We start from the raw sequence: 27053 nt of genomic DNA, 5'->3' as shown, positions 1-27053 counted from the left end.
TTAGGCTAAGGACACAGCCGTCGGACGCCACTGGCCGCCGCTCTCCATGGTACCGCCGCGCTCCCTTCCCATCATACACCCGTCATGCGTGAAAAGCACGTGTAGAAATTATGTGCAGCGATCACGGAAATGTGACGTGTCCCGGTACTGGGGTACTGTACGGTACTGTACTGTACTGTATCACCCCACTGAGTACTGCTGATAAGCGGCCCGGCCGGCTGTGCAGCGGATTGAGTCGGTGCCTCATCTCTCTTGGGCTGCGGGTTCGGGCGTAGGTTCAAATCCGACCCAGTTTGTGTGAAGTTTTTCTGCGTGAATTTCCTCACAGAGTTCAAAACATCATGTGTTTTAGGTGGAATGATGACAACTCATTGAACTGCCCACCGTGTTACATTGTTCCGCAGTATAAATGGGTGGCTACGGAGAAAAGCGCCTGCTAAATGAGCGACTTTAAATGTACACACGAGAAATGGCCCTGTGAGCAGCACAGACGTTCCGTGCTGTTTTTTCCCCGTGTGAAATCTGTTTTCTGGTCTACCACAGAGATGCACAGCAGTGCAACCACTTTCCCATCGGCTCCCGGATCACATCCCACTCCGCGGCGCGGCAGCGCTCCTGGAAGCGGAATGACTGGAACTCCTGATTGGACAGCACTGCTGTCCATCATGTTGCGCACGTCATACGTGTCCAATAGCGACTCGACTTGTGTGTCACGGCGACACGTGTATGTGTGTGTGTGTGTGTGTGTGTGTGTGTGTGTCTCTACGTGTGTGGGGGTGTGAGTGCGAGTGTGTTTGCGTGTCTGTGTGTGTGTTGTGGGGGGAGGGGATATGCACGAATCCTTGAACAAGGAGAATCGAAAAGAGAGTTAGGAAACGTGTTTATGAACAAATCAGTAATATTCGAAGGGGTTCCGAAGTGCTGCACTACTGCGAATTCAGCACTAAAAATATACAAATTGCATTTCATCTAATGATAGCAATAGAATTTATTTTGCGCAGTTTTCATAATATGTTGATGTACATATTCCTTAAACCGGAAGAGCCAAATGTTAGTGTTAGTAGTTAGTATTTCAAAATATTACATTTTGAAACTCTTCTGAAATTGTAAACCAATATGTATTTACTTACAGATTAATGCACAGTTTACAGTTTATCATAAATTAGTAATTAGAAGGTATCTAATAATACATGTATAGTAGTATGGTACTCCAGTACAATACTTGAACTCAAAAAAGTTCTCCTGTTTTTCCCCAAACGTTTTAATAAATTTAATTCATTGATATTATTAGGGTAATTGTTCTAAAGTTTTGTGAGAAGGATTAATTTACTTCTGTGAAGTCATAGTTGTTGTATAGTTGCTTTTTGTAAAAGTGAACATGTTTTGATTGACAGCACACTGAAGGAGTCATGTCATTGTATAACATTAATAAATTGGTTTTGCGTCTGGGGAAAACGAGATATGCCACGGAAATCAGTGAGGCACTAATGCACACAATCACACACTAAAATCCATACGGAGAAGGTGTTGGACCAAGGCCATCGCACAAAACGCATACACCCTGTATCCCAGTTATTACAGAAAAAAACTCTGTTTTTGACACCAATACCAGTGGTGTCAACACACTGCCATCGGAATAAGAATTACATCCACACCCTTCGAGTTTCTTAAACAGTTTCCCTTCTCGTGTGCGCGCGCTCGCGCTCGTGAGCGCGCACGACGAGTCCTCTGCGTGCGTGTGTGGATGTGATAGAAAGGGAGAGTTCTGGTTTGCTCTGTTCTCTCACCGCTCCATCCGGGAACTTTCGAATTAGCATTGACAGCCGAAGCGCAACTTTTCCCCAGGCAAAGTGAAATCAAGCCGCGCAGTCGGACGAAATATAGTCCCTCGTTTTTCAACTCGAAAAACATCAAAAGAGAGCCAGGGTCGCCTCGTGGATGCTATAAATGGACACGGCGGATTTTTAACAGCGTTTTTGTCCGCGGAGTGACGTTTTCTTGCCGTGTTTATGGCACTTGGCTCGCTGGCGTAAAGTGAGTGATGAGTCCCGTTGGCAGTAAAGAAACACGAACTTGCCTCGCGCAGTGAGGAGTTCTTCTTTCGATTGTTATTGCCCAGCTTTTTTTTTTTTTTATAAAAAGAATCTTCATTTTTCCGAAACTTCACTCATCGAAAGTCGCAGAAAAGTGCTTCGGAAGTCGGGAGATGGAATTACAAGGCCTGCAAGAGGCGCTGAAAGTGGAAATCCAGTGTCATCAGGTAAACGGAGAATGTGGAAAAATATGATGATTGTGGCCGTACGAGCGCTCGGGGGGCGCGAGGGGGGGAGCGCGCGGGGCCGGGCGGGCGCGAGCGGCCGCGCGCCGAACGGGGCAGAGGAGCGGCGGGCCGATGCGTGCACTTGCGCTCCGGCGGCGTCCGCGCTGTTTTAGCCCAGCTCGGCTGCGCACTTTTCAGACTAGTTTGGCCATCGGCCGCGTCCCTCCGCTCCTTCCCCGCCTTTTTTATTCAGCAACGCCGGCATTTCGAGTGATAATGCGGCGGTCCCCCCCCGCCCCCCCCCTCTCGGTGCGTGGAGATCAGAACCTGACCTGAATATTTATGAGGTGCGAGAAAACTGCCTGGCAGTGAACGCTTTGTTCCTGCCTCTCTCTCGCGCTCTCTCTCTGTGTCACACACACACAAACACACACAAACACACACACAGACCCAGGCCAACTTGGAGCACTTTTGTAACCCGTCTCCTCGTTTTGTCTGCCCCGTCCGCGTACAAACTAGTTGCACAGATGAAGCAGGACCCACAGGTAAAGGCTCATTTCGTGCTTTTTCGCGGAGCTCTCGGCTCCATCGCCCCGCGGGAACACGGGCACCGAGAGAGAAACTTTATCGGCCACATCTGTCCCTTTCCGCCGCGTTCCGCCCTCGAACGGCCGCCGCTCGGCCGCTTTGTCCTTCTCTGACTTTGCAGCGCAGCGGCAGAGCAGAGCCGCCTCTCCTCAGCGCCATAAGTTTTCCTCACACACACACACAACACACGACACACACGACACACACAACGCGCACACACAGGACACAAACATCATGTGTTTGTCACTCACTGTTACGGTCATGCTAATTTATGTTCTGTTCAATTGTAGGATGGAGAGCGTAAGAAACCACTCGACAGGCAAACAAGAGTTACTGCCCTAGGCGAGAAACAAGTAAGACTCTCGTGATAACAATAATAATAATAATGATTCGTTGTGACTGAGGCAAATGCAGTGGTAATTTTCACGTCACGAAACTCTGTTTGAAGAGAAGCTGTGCTTTATATGGACATATGCCCGTAGGGAACTGCTCTTTTTACATTTGGACCCTTTCAGGGTCCGAATACGGAGTGCCGTTTTGTTTTCGCAAGTTGTGTAACAGCGAATGTTGCGAACAAATCGCGTCCATTTTGAGTGTGTCGACGTGCTTCTGGAGAGCGCCGGCCGAGTGTGAGGAGGAGGAGAGCGCGTCTCACACGCGCCGCGCTGCCAGACTCTGCGCCCGTGCGCTTTCCGTGTGTTTGCCGTGTGTTTCCCCCGTCTTTCCGCCGTGCTTGCGTGCGCGCGCGGACTCAGCCGCTACTTTTGTGCCGTTCGTTGTCGCCGCGCCGTTTCGCTCGCTTGGCCGCGGTCACGTGACGCCGCGGTCGCGGGCCCCGCTCCGTGTGGCGCGCGCACTTTTACTATTTTCGTAAAAGACACGACGCTGTTGAAAGGGAGCGGCGTAGCCAGAGATTAATGCGCAGCGTTCGCTGTGTCTGTGTGTGTGTTCCTGTGTGTGTGCGCGCGCGCGCGCGCGCGGTTTCAGTACCACGGCCAGATGCCACTGGAGCTCCTCTCTCTCTCTCTCTCTCTCTCTCTCTCTCTCTCGCTTTCTCTCTCTCTCTCTCTCTCTCTCTCTAACCACCCACCCCCCATTTCTCGATCTCTCTCTGTGCTTGTAAAGTTGCCGGATCGCTGTGGCACGTGCGCACAAGCAAGGTAACGCGGCACGGTAACACACTGCCGCGTCCGACCGCGCTCAACACTTGTTCCCTCTACTTTTCAGCACCGCGAACAGCGTCGTCCCCGTCCCCCGCTCTCGGCTCGGGCGCGCGCTCGGCGGCAAACGTCACAAAATGCGGCGGGCGAGAGAGAGCGAGCGCGAGCTCGCGCTCCGGGGCTGGCGCGAGACGGCACGTGCCTCGGGTTCTCGTCCGCGCTGTCGTGTTTTTAAACGTACTCGCAAGCCGGAGGTTGTCTTGGCTGCGGTAGCTCTCACGATTTGTATATATATATATTTTTTTTTCTTTTTTTTTTTTTTGCGAGACTGTCCCGGCTGTAGTGGACGCTTCCATTTTGTGCGAGAAAGGGGGTGTGCCTGGCGGGGGGTTCGGGGGCTGGGGGGTGGGGGTTGGACCCCCATTCATGCTGAACATTACCATTTTGATTGCTTTGATGCTCGTTTTGGAGCGGGGCGGCGGTTCGACAGAGAGAGAGAGAGAGAGAGAGAGAGTGGAAAACCAAAGTCAGCACTGGCACTATGTTTAATCACTAGTACACGCACACACACGCACACACACACACACATCCTGAGCTTTGCCTTCACTACATATTAGCCAGTGCCACAGAGGGTGTGTTTTGGTTCAACGACTCTGTATCCATCATGCATCATCAGTGATACTAAAGGACACAGTTATTATTATTATGAATAAATCCTGCGTTTGCCTAGGCACACGGACTATAGCGCTTTATACACTTACATATGCGCACATATTCGTAATTTCTCTTTCCATCATTTACATAAATGTATTCATTTAGCAGGCGCGTTTCTCCAAAGCGACGTACATCTCACAGAAAATACAATGTGTTCATTACATTAGCAGGAAGAGACACTTAAATGCGCATGCGTGATTCTAAAGTACAGTTAGTTTGTTACTTTCCACCATTATGAACCAATCATGTACATCACATGAGTAGCTGCATAAAACTTTGTCCAAATATGCACGATTCTTTCCTGGTTATATTTTTATTTCATATGTCTGTATATGAAATAAAAAAATTTTAAAAAAATTACATGTATAAACATTTACGTTACATTACAGGAGTAGCTTCGTGAAGGTTTATCCATTGTAACAGGCATGATCTCAAAGTTATAGTGCAGAAACATTTACATCCAAGTGAGTCCGAAGTGAGTTTCCTTCGGGACTAATGAAGTTCCTGCTAACGCACATACGTATAACATAACTATCTGTATGTTGCGTAAGTACAGTACTTACATAGTGTGATATTAATTCATTCACCTTAGGTTTTTTCAAAACAGCTCGTAATGTTCCACTTCTTGCACTGATTTGCCCATTTATACAGCTGTAACCACTATGCCACCTGCTGTCTAATGTGTTGTCATTAAAGATAAGTAAACTATCAAATGTGAAGCAGTAGGATCTGACCTTTGCTTCACTGCTTATTCTGCTAAACTGTGGGGTAATAATTAGGTCTGCAGGCAAACTGCTAACTGGCAGAGATATAAATAAAATGCACTGACCTATCAGTGCTCATAGAAATGATGGAGGGCAGTTTATTCCTTAATACATGTTAGTATGCTTGTATTTGAAGTCGTGCACTGGTACACTATAGGATTTTCAGCTTGTAGCAGTAAATTACTAGTTAGGGAAGCCTTCATTGGCAAATTGTCCATATTTATTTTGGAGGTAGCATTTTTGCAAGCTAGTTATCTGTTAAATACAACAAGAGGATTAAGGTTTATTACACAAACCAATGTTATTAAAAGGGCAGCAATATTTATGCATTAGAGCTGTGTAGGTCACACTGATATGGATCCAAGGGCTTGTACTCTAAATGATGACTAATCTGTATTCAGATGTGATGTAGCCATTAATTTTTGGGTTAGCACATGGAAACATTTCAAATGCAAAATGAAAGACTGGTGGGTATTGTAGCTTTACAGTGATGCGATGGCAGCATTACTTCTTTCCTCTAATGACAGGATGAAAGAAAGGGCTGGGAACCACTGGGTGTGTCTCATGTGTCTCGCACGTTGTGTTTTCACCTTTACGTCACTTTTATTCACTCGGTTGCCTGTTAACGCAGAGGTGCATTGGGAGCCGCAGCACTTTACGTGATCATTGATGTTTTCTTCACTTCGTGCTTATGGCTTTCTGTTGCCTTAGGATATCTAACTGTTGTAGAAACGACTCCTGGGCCGTGGAACAAGTACGGACGTAGCAGAGAGCGGAAACGGGATTCCGGTCGTATGTTCGTCATGTTTGCTTTCTGCTGTCATTTCTTCTTGGGCACGTGACGCCACGGGAGTGTTTGATTGGAATTTATGCCCCCACTTTACTTTTTATAGCTCTGCGCTGAACTGGGATCAACGTACATTATATTTTGCATGTCGAATGGAGTGCACATCATGTTCAGAGCACTTTTTAAAAGTATATTTATGCGAACACGGCCATGATAATTGTGCGTTTTTTCTCTGTGTCGTTTCCCTAAATCGTTTCGGCAGATTTCATTAGTATTTATTTATTTAGTTTTAGGAACATGAAGTGTTTAATAGAAGGACAGACTAATGTGTACATACTGAGGCTACTGATGTTTTTCATTGCTCTGTGGAAATCAGTGTTACTTTAATTATAAATAATGTATGTAATAGTATCAATATTTATAACGAGGATTTTGTTATGTTGTAGCGTTACGATGGAGTTCAACATCATTTGATGTATACAGTACTGTCATTAAAACAGAGCCCAGTCCCCCCATTTCATCCTCCTTTCAGTGGTCTCTGTTCTAATGTTTTATTGAACTTGCGAATCGACATTTGCTTTGCTTTTCCAGTCTCTCCAGTCTCCTCTAGTCATTACTGGGTGTTTTTTGGACCGCACACCTCCAATTAGTTTTAATTTTCAATGACATTGAGGAAAACCTTTTCCGTTTGGTGGTAGATTCCTGCACAAGTACCTTTTTTCCTCTGCATGTGTGAATACTGTCCTCATTAAAACATTTTTTTCCTTTGCATCTTGTGCTCCTGTTAAGTAGATTATGTGCATCACTTATTTATTTGGATTCTGCCTTAACCAACAGCGTACCATTCAGCATAATTAATACGGTCCTTAGATAACAGGAGATGTTGCGCACGGAGGAAAAGACAGCACTGTAAATAAACATTTAAGTGCCAAGATGAAAGAATGCTGGCTGAGGTTTTTTTTTATTCTAAAGCTCTCTATGTCGGTCAGGCACATTTCTGTGGAGGCGTGAAGGGGATAGAAGAAACAAATGTGTGAGAGGGAAGGAGCAGAGAAAGAAATCAGATGGCTAAGAAGCGGAGAGCTGTGCAACTAGGGAGCAGAAGAGAGGGAGAGAGAGGGCAGGAAAAAGAAATATCAGCTCCGAGTGCAAGAAAAATCAAACCAGCAGAGAAGTGTGTTTTTGCTTCTTTCTTTCTTTCTTTTTCTTTCTTTCTTTCTTTCCTTCTTTGTTGCTTGGGAGCAATTGGGCATCCTGTCAGGACCGATTTACTCGAACCGTCTGCCAGATCACATGTGGCCAGGGTCAAACAGCATCGTAATTGTGTTTACCTGTGTTGGCAATGGCAGGGCATGTAGTCGATGACAGGAAGCGGTGTTGGCCAGAGCCGAGAGCGCGGCAGGAGGCAGACGGCCCGATGGGGTAGTGTTTGCCGCTTGCACATAGGATCAACTGGATCCTGTAAACAAACACGGTTCGTTATCCGAATCAGCAAATCTGCTCTTAAACAAACCTCACCCAAAGCATCATGAAGGAGCAGTGGAGGTCGTACATCTGGAAAGGGTCCATCGGCCTTTTCTGTGTTGGCAGCTCCATCGCTTACGGGTCGCTTTTTAAAGTAACGTTGACACGTACCTAAAAGACGATGAGGGTTTTGTAAAAATGGAATTTCAGGAGAGAGAGTATTGGACTGAAGCCTGCCCATGCACCTGTCAATCACGGGACAGCAATAAAAGTCCCTCAAAGCTCCACGCTCCAGCAACCCATTAGCAGGATCATTTCCCTGTGTTGTGACATGGACTTATTCATTCTTCACATTCCATACACAGACCTTTTGAGGAGATGCCTCGTGCCTTTTTGCTCTCAGGAGCGAGAGAGCAAGAATTCCGACCCACGATTCGGTCGGACCCGAGCCCAAGTGGCGCAGAATGCAGGTGCAAAAAGAAAAGCATGCTAGCGGATGAACTCTGACCTTGCTTTGGGAGGGGCAGCCTGCGAGAGCCGGGCGGTTTGGAGTGTAATATGGCTCAGAGCCCTCTGGGGAGAGGGGCTGAGTTCCTCCAGCTGCTGCTTGGGCAGTGTTTCGGCAGCAGCCCGGGGGAGGGGAAAGGTGCACGAGTTAACCTGCTCGGGGACACCAATTGTGGGCTGTTCTTTGTATCTGTCAGTCTGCGTAAGGGTTGAAAGACATGAATAGAGCAGGCATGTGGGGGCAGGAACCTTGAGATAATAAACTGCCTTTATCGATGCATTGTTTTGCCCAGTAACACACTCAGATGAAAAGTGGGCCTGGACTTCACTGCTACACGTGCAGCACAATCTCAAAACCAAAGGGAGCGCAAGGAGTCGTGTACTTTTTTTTTATTATCAAAACAGAGTATAAGATGGTGGAACAGACACAGGAAACGGTTTGGATTTTGTCGGAGTACGCTGGCTCCTTGTGTTGCAGGCATTCAGGTTGTGAATTTTGCAAGACACAAAGATGTCTTTAAAGTATTTTTAAATACATTTTCTTCACTTCTCCGTTTTCTGAAGTGTGTGTTGCAGAGTGGAAATGACCTGTGTTCCCACGTTTACCTGTTAGCAGCCGGTTGAGAAACAGTCTTAACAGCGTAGGAGCTGCTTTCGTTCTACACGCTTTTGCTGTTTACAGCTCGTGTCTAGTGTTTGTCAATGAGGGTGATCAATAACAACACGAGCAGTGTTGAACGGGATCATTCGAAGAATCGGTCGACAATAAACAGTTAAATAGGAGTTTGTGTAGGTGACATTTTTTTGAGTCATTTGATTTTAATGTAGCCAGAAAAAGAAGTTAATCAAAAATGGAAAAAAATAAGATGTCTTAATATATTTATTATATTATGTTTATTGTATCTACTTTAGGCACCTTTACAGAACCTGTTTACATTGGGGACATCTGTTTTATAGCTTTCTACTGATTGCTCAACTGATAAAGGTGAAAGTGGCCAGAAAGTGACAAATATTGGATTTATTTGTGAAACAATTTGGTCAGCTGCTGGGAAATGACTGATTTTTTTCCCCCCTCTTTTCAGTCATTTTAAATGAATTCTGTTGTTTGTACTTAATGAACATAAATGTCTCGCAGAGATTTTTCACATTTATTGTAGCTTTATGTGAGATTTTCACAGAACCCAACCAGTGAATAAATTGAGGGACGTCTGCATTGCTTAGTTTTTATTGACTGTCAGTTAGAGTTAAAAGTGGCTTTGGATTCTCAAACAAATAGAGGTGAGTTACAAACAGACTTATGTTCCCAGCTGTGTTTGTAAGTTAAGGACACATACATTTGAAATACAACCAGACGTTTAAGGCTTTGACAGGCTGACCATTGCCTTCACCAGGAAAACCACAGTCCTTGTTGCTCAGAGTCCCCTCAGTCATTAAAAATTTCCAAGCGGAGCAAAACATGAAGCTGTTCCTGTAGAGCTGTGAAGCACAAGCGTGAGCCAGTAGGTATTGCTCACTCGCTGGGTGCGGTGCCCCTGGTCCAAGGCGTGTCGCTCGCTCCTTTCTGAGAAGGCTGTTCCACCATCAGTATGCGTTGGACTGTAATGAGGTGTCCCGTGTGTCATGGTGAGCAGTGGAATCGGCCGCGGACGCCAGCAAAGCCCCCAGCAGCCCCCTCACCGCGCTCTCTAATCCCAGAGTGTCTCATTAGAGTGCTCGCCTGGGATAATTATCCAGCGGTCTGCAAAGTTTTGTTAGCATGCTTATAGGCTTCTTCTGGGCAGGAGAATGAGGAGAACAGCACAGAGAGACACCTGGCTGTCCTCATCCTGCAGTCGCATGGCCCGAGTTGATGTTTGACAGAGGCTAACGATAAAATTAAACAAAATAAGTGTACCGGTGACCCAAAAGACTTTTTAAAAAGTGTGTACGGGGCACATGTCAGCATTTGTACCTTGTTTCTGGTCACATCTATCTGTGCACATACTGAAAAGTGTTAACTTCTATTTGCGTGTCGGTATAAAATGCATTTTCATGACAGAACTGGACATTTCAAATTGTACGTTTAGAGAATGTCTTGAGAAGCAGTTCTTAGTAAGGTAAAAATGTACTGATACTCACCGCACAGTGAGTGAATGCACTGATCTTGTTGTCGCATTCTGGTTAAATTTGCTTAACTTTGCTCTTTTTATTCTGTGAAATATATTATAGATCAGCACAGTGAAATACAGTGTGCATCAAACACAGGTGGTCCCCAGTTTACAATGGGGTTATGTTGGGTGAAATACATCATAAATTGAAAATATCGTAAGTCGAAAATGCTTTTAATACACCTAATGCATACCTCTGCGTGGCAGACTGGGAGATGCGGGTCCCTGCCACTGCCCAGCATCGCGAGAGAGTATCGCACCGTAGTAAAGTCGAAAAATCCAAGGGCGAACCATCGTAAGTCAGGGACCACCTGTAATCTCACTCTTGCATTCACTGTCAACCACTCATCGTAAGGCAGGGTTGCGGTGATCCAGAGCCTGTCCCGGAAGCTCCGGCACCCGGTTTGGCAGGGTACACTCCGGACAGCACTCCAGTCCATCGCAGACATCACATAATCATTGATGGAAAAACTCTGCTGTAATCCATGAGTCATCTTTCAGCTGTGTCCACTTTCTGTTCTGTTGCAGTGTTTTCATTTTTGATAAAATTTTGATTTGAGTGACTTAGTCTTGTGAAATCCTGCAGCTTGGGCTACTCTCTCCGCAGAAGCTCGACCACTTTAAGCATAGCTTGTAGTTTATTTTTCAGCCGCACGCTTGCCGCGGTCCGATCCTGGCTAGCCTGCCTCTCTGGTTGAAAGGGAGGCCTCGAAGAGAACACGCAGGCTCTGGCACGCACCACTCCTACACCGGGGAGTGATGTGCCCTTCAGGACTACCGGGGGTGAATTGGTAAGGAAGGAAATATAAAGGGCACCCACGCATTAGCCACATCATTTGAGAGTTACACCAGGTCCTTGGAAATCTCCCAGGCCCCTAAATCTCGTAGTTTTGTTTCTTTATACCTCGGGCCAAGCATATCATCCTTCGCTGGCAGATTCATTTTAATCCCTACTGGAAGGCATGAGAAGGTTCCCTCGGAAAAGTTTAATTAAGATTGCTGTTTCAGAAGTCTGCCATTGCGGCTCCTCGGGGAGACCACTGCCTCAGCACCGAAGAAGCAAATACGGGAATCTGCCTGCTATCTTTCTTTACTTAACAGTTCATCTCTGCCATGCAGTGTGTGCGTGTGTGTGTGTATGTATGAAAAATCGAAAGGTTCACGCAGCGTTTCGTCTTTTAAATGCTCAGCAACCTCATGCTGTTATGCTCCTAAACCTTCCCAGCGAGCAACGTGGAGTGGCTCAGTATTGCCGGGGAAACATCTGCAGGCAGCTGTTTGGTTCCCTGTGTTCGCAGTTTCCTGCTCTACATGCATATGCATGTATTATGAAGATTACGAAGCACATATACAGCCGTATCGTATAGTTTGTTGACTGTTGTGGTTTTGAAAAGTGCAGTAAACACGCGTGCATTAAAGAAGAAAAAAGCCTTGCAAATACATTTGTGCAATGGATTCTTTCCATCTCCGTTATGTCGAAGTGGGGAGGGAGGTAAAAGCTTCTTTTCAGGGTGACACTGGCCTTTTATATTCATCTCTGAAAGGATAAGGAAATTGCTTGCCATAACAATTTCACATTTGGCACAATGCAGTCGGCGTTTTGCCGCTTTCTGGTGTGTAGTCTTGTGAACATTTCAAAATTGTGATTGTGACTTTGGGGGCTGAACTTTAACGTCAGCTGGTAACGTAGTGGTTATAGCTTCTACTTTTGAACCCAAAGGCTGCATGTTCAAATCTCATCTCTAGCTGTGGTACCCTTAAGTAAGGTGCTTACTTTGAAATTGCTCCGGTAAAATTATCCAGTGGTATAAATGGGTAAATAATTATGAATAGACTAACATTGTAAGTCATTTTAAAGGAAAGCGTCAGCTAAATGAATAAATGTATACATGGCTCTTCCGTATCTTGGGCTCCTCCCACTGTTGTTCAGTGGACGGTGCCATTTGAACCGTCATATTTTTTTCGGTCCACCGTGTTTCTTTCACTGGAAAACTATCTCTGTCATGCAACAAGCCCGTGTCACAGCACAGGCTCCTAATTCCGCAGATAAACCCAGTGTTTTTTGAAGTGGCTCAAGGTTCACACATATTTAATGAAGGAAGAAGCATTTCATAATGTAGCCCTATACAGTGTACAGTCTGTGCAGCACAAATGTACAGAGCTGGACCTGTGGCAGAGTGGCTGCAGGCAGTTCTTCTATCCACTGACTGGAAATAAAAGAGGATGCAGCTGCTGAATGACCTTCAGCACCATCCGTGCGGGACGTATTTTGGGTGACCGTGTTTTGCCGTGACGAGTCTTAGCGGCGGCCGAGTGCCATGCCAGGCGAGCACGCTGCAGCCTAATTACGGGAGCGAAGGACAATAACTAGTAGCGTGTGGTCAGAGCTACGGCCGGCACCCGCAGCCTCGTTGAAAAGCTTCCTTTAATGAACTGCCTCGGCTCGGGGTATCGTAGCAACGCGTTCGATCCCGCGCCGTCTGGAGCGGCGCCGTTTGTGCACCAACTGGCGCAGAGTCATTCATCCTCCCATTTGCGTGCGTCCACCCTTTCTTAGCTCCCCATTAGCAGTTTTTAACTTCAAGGCCATTGTCACCTGCAGCAGCCTGTGCTCTTGGTGACCGTTGCCTGTACGCCCCTACTGCTGCAGCAAAAATTCAGCAAATTGCAGTCACAGTACTTATTCCACACATGCATTTCTCCGGCACAACTTGCGCTCGTTTACCAGTCTATACAGCTATGCAACTTTTACTCTATCACTTCAGGGTAAGTACTTTGCTCAAGGGTGGTGAAACAGCAGGTGGTTTTAAACCTGTGTCTTTCAATTGCAAGGCAGCACCCGTAACCACTACGCCCCCTGCTGAGGGGAAACAGTAGGGCAACTGCATGCTGTCCCAGCATCACCGATATTTATTCCTAAAGGGAGCAACAGCAAGAATGGGATTTAAACCCATGAATGGAGCGCACAGTGGAGTAGGAGTGTATCCCCTGAAACACTCGTCTAAGGCGTCGCCGAGCTGTCGGGCCATAACACACTGCTATTTTACAGTATCTTTTGTTGGATTCTTACATGAAAATCTGTCGTGTAGACACTCACAATACTGAGTGGTTTGGCCTTAGCTGTAAAAATGAGCATATTTTTTCATTGCTTTAATTTATTCCAAATTCAAGTAGAACAGAGGATAAGTAAAAAAAAAAAGAAAAAGACGCATTTGTAAAACTTTTTCTTGAATTTCACAGCCAATCTGATTTGCTCGGAGGTGAAACCAGACCGCTATTCAGTCTCGGTGAAAAGGCCGAAATAAATAACTGTTGTAATACTGTAGTCGTATTCATTTTTCAAGTTGGGAAGGGAAGAAAAGAGCAAATGATGAAGCCAGGAGGGGATCAATGGTACACCAAGGATGTTAATTGTGATTAAGAGAATAGGAACAGGGAGTTACACTTGACATATTTAATTTAATTAGAAATGAGCTTTACTGCATGTCTGTGCCAGTAAGCCATTTGAGCCTCTCTGCACTTACATCTGTGGTTAAGGAACCTGCTTGTTTGGCACTGAACCCATATCAGTAGAATACCCCGGGGTTCGAAACCCGAGCACAGCTTATAGAGGGCAGCAGGGGGCGTAGTGGTTATATCCGTGCAGAGAATGTGAGTTTGAATGCTTCCTCCTGCTGTAAAACCCTTTTTCACAGTACCTTCCCTGAACTGATCGAAAAAATAAAGAATGAAATAATTACCTTGCTGTATGAATGGATAAATCATGGAAAGTTTCTTTGCTGAAAAGCATCAGCTGAGTAAATGTAAATGTTTGTGTGCAAGTTCCACGTTGAAAGAGAGCAGTCTGGAAATGCGTTGTGCTCAGTGTCAGCTTAAAATGAGCGAAAATATTCCTTTAATTTCTCTAAAATGCGTTGGAAGAGACCCTCATGCGGTGTTTCCAAACATCGACTCTGTAGCGGCGTGTGTTTCCAGCGACGCTGTATTGTTTTGTTTGTTTTTGCATTGGACTCGGTGTCAGGAGTCCTATTTTCCTTGGGTGTAATTATGGATTTGTTTACAGTGCCATAAAGAGTCTTGTGCCAAAAAAGTACTTTAAAAATTCCCTTCTTTGATTAAATCTCAGTTGATCCTTATCATTTCTAGCTCTGAAGCCTCATTTCCGCTTCTCCTCGAAAATCATTTACATTTATTAGTGAGCTTGCACTGATACAAATGTATTATATATTAAGAAGTTTTTTTTAAAAAACAGAAAAGTAGAGCAAAACTGCATGTTAGACTCATATAAACATTTTTTTTTTTCCAGAAGGAATTTTATTCCTGGTTGACGCGTCTGTTGTACCGCCCCGAATTGTTCTATATTAGCAGGCTAGTTGCTTATCTTTTATTCATTGTTATGCTAAAGAGGTCATCCTGATGAAACATTAAGCAGGAGGGGTTTAATGGGGCACCCAGAGCTCTGATTTGGAAAAGCACTGACCGCAGTGTGTTTCTCCTGCTGAATTCGGCCAACTCGGCATCTCACGTGGCTGAGATGAGGGCTCAGGAGTCGACCTGCTGGCATCTGCTGCTTAGAGCCACTACTTTGGAACGTGACGTCACGGCTGTGTGCTTCAGCTACCCCCCGCAGACCCTAATGTCACGCTTCGCTTCTCCCCTCACATCGATTCCCTGCACGGTGGAAAGTAAAACTAAGTACAGGTCGGTACCCCGGTGCCTGCTGGATTATTAAGATTTCAGCGATTTCAATATTTTTACAATAAGACAAAAATAAATAATGGAGATGAAATAACCGAACCTCCGACAAAAAGCCACCCTGCTGTGCCTAAGTAGTATGGTTATGCAGACTCTTATTAATTTTGGTCATAGATGTGCAGTATAGTTACATTAGACGTTAAGCACTTGTTAAGCACTCGACACACACGCACAATGCCATGGTCTCGCTGCTGAAGAGCAGTGCGCCGTCATGGCTGTGCTCCTTCCGAACACTGGCACACTTATTTTTAGACTTCAGCGACACTTCCAACACTTTTTGTATTACGCGCAATTTTCTGTTTGTCAGATCTAGTTTCCCTTTCAAGCAGAGCAACTTGTATTATTTAGTACTTGGGCTCGCTGCATTTTTATTCCGTTTCAAGCGCCGGTGACTGTGTGTTTGTTCAGTGTTCGCTTTCAGCTGCCGCAGACAAAGGCCTGTGTGCTTTACACACCATCGCGGCGCAACGTCTCGCCCCCACACCGCTGTTCTACAGGGACACACACTGTGGAACCCGCTCTCAGGATGCCTTCTGTAAGAGTTCATTCCTGGCCTGTCTACTGGGCACATCCTGCTTTGATGGTGTGGTCAGGAATGAGGGTGTGGTCAAGAATGGGGGTGTGGTCAGGAATTAGGGGGTGGTCAGGAATGGGCATGTTGTCAGCAGTGGTGGTGTAGTCAGTAGTGGAGTGTGGTCAGGAATGAGGGTGTGGTCAGTAGTTGAGTGTGGTCAGCAGTGGGGGGTGTGGTCAGTAGTGGGTGTGGTCAGGGATCTGGGTATGGCCAGCAGTTGGGTGTGGTCTATAGTGGGTGTGGTCGGGAGTGGGGTGTGGTCAGGGATGTGGGTGTGATCAGGGATGGGGGCTGTGGCCAGCAATTGGGGCGTGGTCGGAGATGCTGTGTCCAGCAGTGTTACTGCCTCGCTCTCTTTTTTTGTTGTAAGGTCAAAACAAGGTGAACATTTAAACGCTGAACTCTCAATATGACGCTGAAAATGGGAAACTGTTGCAACAAAACTGGCTTTGTTCTGTTCTGGATAGTAATAAAGCTTTGCTGCGTAGTGGCTTGTGGTATGGATTTTTGTACACAGATTGATAAAAGTTTGTTGGCAAAATATGTTGCACACGCTCGGACTGTAACGTGACGGTTCCTCATTTACAGCAACGTGAAACTAATAGCGCAAAGGTAAAGTTACAAAGTTTAAAGAAAATGTTCCTTTTGAGATGTACGTCGCTTTGGAGACAAGCGTTTGCTAAATGAATAAATGTAAATGTAATGTAAAATGTAGCGAATACTATATAAACAGTTGTTAGGTGCCGTCACGTCAACGTCAACTCATAGCAGCTCTATGGATAGTTGTCCTGAAAAGCATCCCGTCTTCTGCCAACTGGCTACATATTGAATATAAGTGGCACAGCTTTTTAATTTACATTTATTCATTTAGCTGATGCTTTTCTCCAAAGCAGCTTACACTGTTAAGTTACAATTATTTGCCTGTTTATACATATGAGCAATTTAGTGTAAGTACATTGCTCAAAGGTACTACAGCTGGAGGATGGACTTAAACTTGCACCCTTTGGGTTTAAAGGCAACAGCTGTAACTGCTACACTCCCAGCACTCCTTTCATGTTTTGAACAAGACTAAAGATAAATAGGTGTAGCCGGTAATACTTTAATGAATATATTACTTTAGAATATGTATAGTTCATTAGAAGCAGGGGGATGTGGTGGAGCAGTGGGTTTGGCTGGTGCCCGCTGTGCAGTAGGTCTGCAGTTCAAGCCCACCTTGTAGCAGACGGGTGTCCCATCCTGGGGGTGTCCCCTTGCGTCCTGTGTTTCTGGGTAAGGCTTCAGCTTGCCATGGCCCTGCTCAGGACAAGCAGTTGTAGATGTTGGCTGTTTGTTCTGGAAACACATTAGTTTGGACCTTGCAGCAGTTCTACTAATTATTGGTACCGTTGTTTTTCATGCTTTACACAGGGTGAAGTACACTGCTGTAGATCTGGGTAAGGAGATATGAACTGTGTTTCTGAAGCAGGGCGAGAGCAGAATGCAAAGTACAGTAGGACAGGTGGCTGATGAAAATGGGTTAAAAAATTAGTCTCACAGCCATTTCATTACAACCCTATCTAAGGGTTTTACAGAATCGAACCCGTGGATAAATTAAGGGACGTTGGTATCATTACGCCTTTTTCTCCTCGCGATGTACCGGTTGGATTTACAAACACACAGAGTGACAAACAGGCTTTCGCTCCTAATTGTGTTTGTAATCAATGGACCCGGTGTGCAGAAAATAGCGTACAGTGATCCTCTTCTGCTGTTATATTGCACCGAGATAGCGTCTGTCCAAGTGGCTCACTCGGTTTACTATGCTGTGCAGTGAAATATGTGTATGTGAAATATGTGTAATGAATGAATTTGTGTATCTTATAATATTTAAAAAAAAAAAAAAATCAGGGGATGGTATCGGGATTTGTCTGTCCTGTGTCTTATGCACCTACTCGAACGATGAACCTCAGTGCCGCAGGTGGTAGGGAACAAACTAGGTATGTCTGCAGCTATGTCTCCTTCTCTCAATGTAATGCATAAATTGTACTTTTGCTGAGATGTATGTCACTTCGGACAAAAGCGTCTGCTAAATGAATAAATGTAAATGTAAATATAAATGTGTACGCTGGTTGTAGCTTCACATTGGTTTACTTCGTCGTACAGGAGGAACGTCTCACTTGGGATGCTTTTCGTCACCTTGCATGCCTCCGTTCAAGTGTATTGACGTCTCTGCCGCCTTTAGTCCGCCTGCTTCCTGTAAAGACTCTTTCTTACTGTGTTGCCAGGGACCGGAGTATGTCGGACCCGTGCGTGCGCGCCGAGTGTGGGGGCGGCTCCGCCCATCCACGCAACCGCGGCTACAGGAGAAGGAGATGGGCACCGCTCAATTCGTGCCGTTCGTTGCGTTTGCCCGTCTTCATAGGACATGTCTCCCTCCATTGCATCAAGATTAATTGACCCTTACTCCAATTTATATGTGCAATAAATCACTGCACTGTAAAACCGTGTGTAACCCTGGTGTAACAGTGGGTGACTCGAATGAGTTTTGGGAGTCCATTTTCTCCAATCGAAACGGGATGAATACATTTCCACTGTGTTCCCTTCAACCTGTACTCATCGCTGTCAACTGTTACATTATTTATATATCAATACTTGTGTTACACCCATCCTGGGTGTGTCCCCTCCCCTTCCAGCCTTATGCCCTGTGTTTGTCGGGTTAGGCTCCGGCTCACCGCAACCCCGCTCGGAACAAGCGGCTTCAGCCAGTGTGTGTGTGTGTGTGTGTGTGTGTGTGTGTGTGTGCGTGTGCGTGTGCGTGTGTATACTCATGTTACACGCCCCACCGCTCCTTGTGCGAAAGTCTATATATAAAGGATGGTGTTACATTTTGCACCGAACAGAGTCTCTAACATGACAAAACAGTAAGCCTTTCCTAAACTTTCAGGAGCAAACCTGAGGAGTTGTTTCAGTTTAGCATCGGTGCAGCAGGGGGCGTTGTGGTTGGAGGCTCGGAGGTTGCAGGTTTGAATCTCACCTCCCGCTGCTGTACTCTTCATCAAGGTACTTACTCTGAACTGACAGTAAATTGCCCTGCTGTATATACGGGTAAATCAGTGTAATCAGTGGTTTTGCAGAAAAACTGCAGCTCAATGAATAAATGTAAATCAGTCCAATATTTGCAGCAGGCTGATGGAGCAGGCCATGACCTCCCCGCGTGCAGGCTTTGTGTGAAGTAGAAGCGAGCAGCGCAGTAACAATATGCACACACACAGAGGTGCACAGCGAGACAGGAAGTAGCGGCTGTCCTCGTTCGGGCCCCCGTTTCCTGCCCGGGGGAATTGCCCCGCTTTACTAAACGCTGTCTTCCAACACCATGAAGGAGATGCGTGGTGCTGCCGGAGCCTGAAAGGAGGGAGCACGCAGAAGATGGATGCGTCACATGACACGGCTGGGTGTTTCATTTACGGTCCCACATGTGCGGCTCCCCCTTCCCCCCTGCAGCCCACGCTGTTGTTCGGGGTTGCTAAATCAGGTCCCTCCTCCCAGCCTGTTTCCCATTATAGCCGAGCAGAAAGTGCGAAAAAGAAACGCGCCACTTCATCATGGCCGCGGCACGCTCCCTGCTCCGCTGCCGCCTGCGTGCCGGGGCTCTTTCTGGAGACGGGAAAAGGATGCTGTCAGCAGCCTGCAGCGGCATTTCCCGTGACACAGCTCATACCCTGTCCCCGGCACCAGCAGCCGCCGGGCAGCCGTGCTCCTGCGCTTTGTTCGGCGCCTTTCTGAAACCGGGGCCGCGCTCATCTCGGCTCCACATTCCCGTAAGGTGCTTCATAAGCACACGCACCTTCCTGTGTTTTCACGCATCACAGGAGCCCTGAAATTTATGGATGTATGTGATATTTATGGATTCACAGACGGTGCTGGGGCTGCGGCATGGCTGCCTCGTCTCGCCAGCGTCACTGTGTCGGTAAGCTGCTTTGAGAGGTGACGCTCGTACCTGTCCGTCTCGGCGCGATACCGCCCCCCCCCCGAATAGACCCACTGTACCCACCCCACACGCCACTGGTTTAGGCTGTTTAAAATAATAGTTCTGCAGTTCAGAGGAAACATAATCCGCTAAAATCCGTCTCAATCAAAGCAGCGCTGGTGTAAACAACGCTTTGAAAATAAGTCAAGCGAGAAAATTAAAAAGAATCTCATTTTCTCTTTTTTGACTGTGGATGGATACTACAGGATGCGCGGAACCCGTGTTACAGTTCTATTGTTTTCACCCCATTTAAAGCTTCCTTCATTACGAGCTGGTTTTACCAGGAGCGACTGGACCCCGTGATGGACCGGTGTCACATCCCAGGCGTACCCTACCTGGGCCTAGTGCCCCGGGCCTCCTGTGGACCTCAGGATGACCGGTTACCAGTACCGGGGGGAGTGAATGAGCGATGATCTGCTAGAACTTATTGATTTTTACACCTTTTTGTTTGGTTTTGTGTAACAACAGTCTCCTTTTTATGTGGTAAATTTAGCTGCTCAGGTACTGTAACCCCACAGAAAGGGCTACTGCTGAGGGGGCTCCAAAAGAGGCCAGCTTGTTTCATCTGTTGAGTTTTGCAAGTATGGAATCTAATCGCAGTCCTGCACGGTTAACCTTGATGTTTGGAGCGAACACGCGTTAGTGTGGGGCAGGACACGGCGTTACTGGCACCTTGCATTTTGGGACATGCGGCGCAAGTGCTGGGCCTTGTTTCTGTGCCTTGAACGCTCTCCGTGTTGCTGGCAGACGGCGCACGTGGCGATTGACCCGGCCGCCCTGTCCTACCGACAGAGACCGCGTAGTGTAGGCGGGAAGCGGAGAGTCTCAGCACAGCACAGCTAGGGAAACGTCAGCACTTTCTTGGCCTTCAGAGAAGCGGAGATTAGCTCTTTGTTTGTCGGCTCCATGTCTCCTGGCTCCTGCTTTACGTGGCACTGCGCTTTGCCTCCAATTTTATTCGGGGAGCGTCTTGCAGGGTCGCACAAATACTGTGGGAAGCGGTTTCTGCCGGTGGACTTGGTCTGCTGCTAATTCATATTGTAACAGCACCGAGGAGGGCTGGTGTGGAATAATGTCAATAGCTGATGTTTGATGTTTCAACAGGTGGCCCCGTAACTATTGTGTGGATTAGGGGGCCCAGAGTGACCTGGGGGAACTCTCCGGTGTTCACAGAGTAGTTCATGTACTGTCTGTGGTGCCTTTGTGAAGACTGCTGTAGAAGAGACATGTACGCGTTCAGTCAAGAGCATTTTCCTAGAGTCCTGTCTCCTGAACCTGTCTTCAGTAGCTCCATGGGCTGATGCTACATTGGTGTCGGAAGTGGGATGGGGCAGGGTGATGAGAAGCCCCAACGACGGAGCAATGGGAATCAGCGCGAATGAAGGAAAGCCTGAGAGGCGTTGAGCAGGCTGGGAAGGTTGGCTTGAGGTGCAGGTCCTTGAGGAAAAGAGCATTTTTTCCTTGTGTTTGTGCCTATACCTCTGGCTGTGTGTCGGCGTTCCATTAAACGTTCATAACGAACGCTGTCCGTGCGTCCTTCTTCGCCCCACCAGAACCCAGGCTGACGGGTGTTTGAGTTCCGGTGAAATTCAGGGTTCCCACAGAGCCTTAGCACACAGATAAAGCATTCAGTCAATGAATCCCAGGTACTGACATTGTGACACATAGCCTTCGAAAACAGCCTTGTAATAATGTTTAGCACAGTAGGCAATACATGTATGGAGAGTAAAAGTTTCTGTTTGAAATGTGTTTTTTGTCACGCTTGGTCACATTGTGCTCTCGGCTCGAGGCCGTCGGCATCACTGGGAATGAAGAACAGCGGAGCTGCGGCTTGTTTGCACTCTTAACTGTTTTATCCCTGCAGAGTGTGTTGTGTAACTTCTTCAAACACTGCTAACGGTCTCGGAGTTCTTGAATGAGGCGAGGTCACTGTCCGGGGCTGGAGGCCATTGGATTGCCACGCATGTGTTACGCTGGATGAAGGACGTTTACCACGGTACTGCGATTGACACAAGTGTAAAAATGTCAAAATGTCTCCTGGCTCCTGTCGACAACGCTTTCTTTCTCCTTGTGCGTTATCCAGCACTGGTCGCTGAATATCCACAGTCGTTTTTATCCGAAAGCAGGGTCATGGTGGCCAGGAGCCTATCTCAAAGAGGCAAGGTACTCCCTGGATGGGACCCCAGTCCATCACAGGGCAGTTATGCAGGGAAAGCCACATTAACACTGGGACAGTGTGGGAAGCGAACCTATGCCCAATCTCGCAGCCCAGGAACTTGGAGGCACTAGTACTGCCTGCTGAACCACGGTGCTGCCCTGTACTGTATTATTCTAGAGTAAATTACTCTATAGTACATACCTGCTTTGTATTGTTTATAAAAGTGACATAACCAACCGTACAGGAAATGCACCCAGACCCCGGTGAATTTGGGGTACATGTTGGAACGGCTCGGGCACGCTGGCCTCTGTCCATGCTGTGGAGGTACCAGAGGGCTCGGTCTGCTGTGCCCGGGCCCCTCAGCTGGCTCCGTCCCACACGCAAGCGAGCCGGGCCCTTCGCGGGCGCTCTGCCCGCTGCACTATTAATAGTGGCACTCGGCTTTCAGGGAAAATGAGTCACTGTAAGTGTGGCCCTCTTGGCTGGGGGTCTACTGCTGCTGAGGCTGCTGCTCTTAAAGGCACACAGACACACACACACTCACACACATACCTGCCAGTGGCAGTCTGCACCGGGACACTGTTTGTTTCCTTAGGTACTTACTGTACTTGGTCATTTTGCCGGCCATGAAACCTTGCCAGGATGTTTCTTTATAGGAGTGAGTGCTTTGTGCTTTTGGAGAACTTCCCAGCCTTCCAGTAGGGTGCTCTGGACAGTGGAGGGGCATCATGGGAGCTTTTTTTTTTTTTTTTAAGACGCTCTACATCAGAAATTAGATACAAAGACGTCAGTCCTTTGAGCGCACTGAAATGAATAAAGTAGTAAATGCTGTTTCAGCGGAGGACTGTCCTAAAGGCCGTGCTTGTTCACCGTTGGAACCTGGCGTACGGTATTTGTGTCGCAGGTAAAATCGGAACGGACGCAGTTTCTGTGCAGCGCTTTGTCAGTTCATTCTCACAAAGACTGAAACAAGGAGTAAATGCAGAGGCGACAGTGATAATCTGCGTGCGATAAATTCCGCACAGCGCAACCTACAGAAACACTGCGCATGAATAAAAGTGCCCCGATACTGCGGTAAATTGGCTAGTGTGATACGCTGTTATTGTAAGGGCTCAAAGGCACATTGTTAGGAGGTGGTGGGAAGGGCTTAGAGCCACTAAAAATCCTATTTTCTTCAAAGGTTAATATAATCCTTTTTAGCTCTGCAAAACCTATAAGCTTCCTTCAAAGCCGTCAGTTTACCGTAGACTTTTCCTCCCCATCTACAGTGCCATGGCCCTGTTGATACATGACATATTCGTAGGGCGGCACTCAGTCAAGGTCATATGCTGCGGAGGTGCTGTTACCGTGGCGCACAGTGGCCCTTTACGAGATTGAAGGGCCTCGAGCATGGGGATGCGCCCAAATCCCCGTCGGAAGGATGGTTTGAGCATCGGTCATGCACTCTCGTGGCGCACCGTGGCCGTTCCCAGTTTGTCTCCATCCCCTGCCTCTCGGGGGGTGGGGGGTGACTTCACACTCCTGTAAATGGACCCACGGAAGCTGCTGGAACAGGGTCTGACAATACAGGAACCTGAGGGCTGTCGGTTCGTGTTTCGGACCCGGAGGAGGGAGCATTTCATGAAATCTCAGCCAGTATCACACTGTTTATGTACGTACATTTTCGGCTCCGATGTAAGGAAACCGATGTGCAACCCGGTGTTGATACCTTGTTTTTCCTGCCTGTATTCGGTATTTTGATATCTGGGTCAGATTTTTTGGCTGTGTTTCCTGTGAGACCCACACCTACACTGTACCGTTACAGTACAGGACGGTTCACTCTGCTCTCAACAGGGGTCCCGTACAGAAGACCGCTACAACGGCTGAGCAAAATAGACATTCTTTATCTTCGTACAACAGCATTATTATTCAGTACAGTGGTGTTTTTGACTGTTATGTGGTTATTTGAGCTCCACAGCAGGTATTTTACTTGCTGCCTGCTGTCTTCCACACTGCAAGGCACATGGAGACTGTGCTTCTTTGTGACAAAGCCACCACTGACAGCCTCGACCAGTGATATAAGCTAAATATATCACGGCTGATTTAGACGATTCAGTATTATTGTTTTCAGCAATGTTTGTAGCTGACGCTTTTCTCCAAAGCACCTGGCAGTGTTAAGCTATTTTCAATGATGCACTCATCTATGCATAAATTTTGCGTAAATTTAAGAGTAAGTTCAAGGGATTTGAACCTGGGTGCTTTGAGTCTGTGTGAAATAAACTGTATACATGCAACTAAAACTCATAAAACTGGTTAAGTAATAGGACCAGCTTAAAGGGGTGATTTTATGGAAAATATTCACTCCATTATATGAGCAGTGGGTGTAAAGGTAAGACTGGTGTAAAGGTCCACTCTTGCTAGGTTTTAAGGACCGCACCCCTCTCCAACAAGCCCACGATTTACCATGGTGGAGGTAGATTATACCTGAGAGCACTCGATACCAGGTCAGCAGAACGCCAGTCCTCTGTGTGCTCTGTGTGCTCTGTGTGTGTGTGTGTGTGTGTGTGTGTGTGTGTGTGTGTGTGTGTGTGTGTGTGTGTGAGCGAGCATACCTGAGCCTGTGGCCATGACTTGATCAGCTTCCGTGCTTCTCAACATCTTCCCCGACATCTAGTACACAACTGAGCACGCAGGGCTGTTTCCACATCCATTTGTTCGTCAATCCAATCACTGCATCACAGTCAATAACAGGTTAACAGTGCAGTCCTCCCTCATTTAGTCATTGGTCTGGTTCTGTAAAGACTGCAGGTAAAAGTGCAATGAATTAAAAATTCCCTGTAACACCTTTGTTTCGAATCAGCCGTTGTGCACGTGCAGAGTCCCCGTCTTCCAGAGCCTAACCCTAACACCGTGGACACCAGTGTGTTATTACCAGTGTATCCTGTTCTTTTTTTATTAGCTTGAAACAACGTGCAACAACAACAATGACCGTCAGGGTCTGGACACTTTTCAATCGATGAGTGACATAGTAATAAAGGAGATGTGCCTCTTTTTTATTCACCGGGTAGGTTCTTTAAAATTCTTGGGTATAGCTACTATAAAAAATTAATGTTGTAAGACTTTTAAAAATTTTATTGCCTCTAAATTATATTAAATCTAATTTAAAATGACTGAAAACAAAAATAAATTCCTGTCCACTGCTGATTGTTAATTGATTTATCCCATAAATGTGCAGCGTTCTTCATCTTGTTATTGACTCTCCGGAACACCAGACATGAGCTGTTAACACTGCAGGAGTGAGTTGAATTGATTCAGTTCCACCTTCCCATTCTTGGGTACGTTTTACTGCCAGCCAAGGTGAACATTTTCTACATACTAAATAATTTTTTGAAAAAAGACAAATGAGGAAAACAGAATTAAAAATAAATGTTTTTATCTTAAAAAAAAATGCAAATTAAATATTTTGAACACAGGGACCCGGTATACATGTAAGATCAAGCGCTTTTAGAAGAAAAGGAGACTGGGAAATGTAGTTCTTGCATTAACATAATAATGTATGCTCATCAGATCACACACACACATACACACACGTGCAGCGAGGACAGCGGGAGTGGGAAGGGCTCTACGGAGGCTGTCGTTCCTCACTTTGCCCAGCGCTACCTAAGGACAGCATCCAAAGAGCAACACGAATAGTGTTTGTTGCCCTTTATCTCCTCACTATAGGAAGACGCACACCCACAGAGCATTTATTTTTAATTATGTTTGGGTGTTTGTGTTTGTTCACAGCACAGGTGCATTTGATGAGAAACACACAGAAAAACACAACAATGTCATAAGCGTCCTGTATGTGTGCATCTCGTGTTTCAGATGTTTTATTCATCACAGATTTCAAGAATCTTGATGGCGGTAACATTCACCAAAAATGCTGAGATGTTTAATTGGCTCTTGCCTGTACTCTACAAGGTGCATTAATCCTATACCACACAAGTGAATTAGCCAGGTGCCGGTCGCTGTCTTTCAGAGTCACCGGTCATGCAGTTTGTGTTTTGCTCTTGGGGAACTATGGAAATCCTGGCCACTCGTGCTATGTGTGTAAGGCTGTGTATGGGCCATTTCTGTGTGTCGCACACTGTCCCCTTCTGGGACGCACATGATGCCCAATGCTGGCGCAATGCTGAGAACAAGGAGCCCTCTGTGGATTCCTGGAAGGTATGTCCTGGGTGCCATACACACGAGGGATCTCATCACGCATCCCGTGCTTCCAAAATATCTCTAATATGTGCCAACAGATTGGTGAAAAGAAGGGAAACAGCAGCAGTGTACAGCTCATACTTTTACACACACACACATTCATATTGTATGCGTTCAAGGTAAGGATCTCGATCAGGGGCAGGAGAGTGGTTTTGAACCTGGGTGCAAGACAGCAGCTGGAAGCAGTACGCCACCGTATTCCCTGCCATGTCTTGCCGCGTGTGCAGCTGTCTTTACCTCGTGTTCAGGGTAATTTGTGCTGAAGGGATGCGTGGAGTGTGTGGTGGTGCGGTGCGGTGGGGTGCGACACATCCCCTGTCTCGGCACCGACTGTAATTATGGCACCTGCAGCAGCTGCTCTGCCAGGCTCTACACAAGGCCGTACCACATCCGTACCACAGCTGTTCGTGTAACAGAGCTAAAGGAGGAGCAGCTCCACATCTAGCCACATACAGAGGGGAGAAACGGGCCTGAACGCAACCTCACACTTTGTTCTTCATCAGTCTGAACCATTAATCATGCCGGTTGCTTTAGTGGTGTGTTGCGAGGGAGCCGGTGTGTCACATTTGTCACGCTGACTGCAGGATGGAAGCAGCAGTAGAGCAGCTGCCAAGATGCGTCCCTCCGACGTGTGGCATGAACACAGAAGGGGCACCGAGCGGACCGTTGTGTCGAGCAGCGGCCTTAAAAGCACTGTGGTGATATTTACATTGATTTTGCCCTGGAAAGTGAAGTGAGGGTCTTCCAGTGCTGAAGGTAAGGAGATGGAAGATGTCTAGTTGTAAGAGCTCTTGTGGATCAGTAGGGACATACAGTACTGTGCAAAAGTTTTAGGCACTCGGGGAAAAAAACTGTAAAGTGAGAATGCTTCCACGGAGTCTCAGCCTGTGTGTGTGTGTGTGTGTACTTTCTTTCTTTAACAACATACAGAACCCTTACTGT

At 46.7% G+C, this 27053-nt stretch overlaps 1 protein-coding gene across 7 annotated transcripts in view; it reads left to right on the top strand.

Moving 5' to 3' along the window:
- The first annotated feature begins 1742 nt into the window (after positions 1-1742).
- LOC108942546 (PHD finger protein 21B-like) overlaps positions 1743-27053 on the top strand; it is a 69129-nt gene continuing 43818 nt past the window's right edge. For 5 of the 7 annotated variants that reach the window (XR_003797702.1, XM_029252140.1, XM_029252144.1 and 2 more), the window contains exons 1-2: positions 1743-2260; positions 3139-3201. Coding sequence is in view for 6 of the 7 variants with exons in the window: in XM_029252140.1 (XP_029107973.1) it covers positions 2207-2260; positions 3139-3201 (117 nt within the window). In the remaining variant the exon portion in view is untranslated. Of the gene's footprint in view, positions 2261-2721; positions 2806-3138; positions 3202-27053 lie in introns of those variants that run through there. The other 2 variants (XM_029252143.1, XM_029252141.1) reach the window with 2 other exon arrangements.

The sequence above is a fragment of the Scleropages formosus genome, chromosome 5 (genome assembly GCF_900964775.1).
Source record: "Scleropages formosus chromosome 5, fSclFor1.1, whole genome shotgun sequence".
Taxonomy (NCBI): domain Eukaryota; kingdom Metazoa; phylum Chordata; class Actinopteri; order Osteoglossiformes; family Osteoglossidae; genus Scleropages; species Scleropages formosus.
This window is presented reverse-complemented; position numbering and strand designations above follow the sequence as displayed.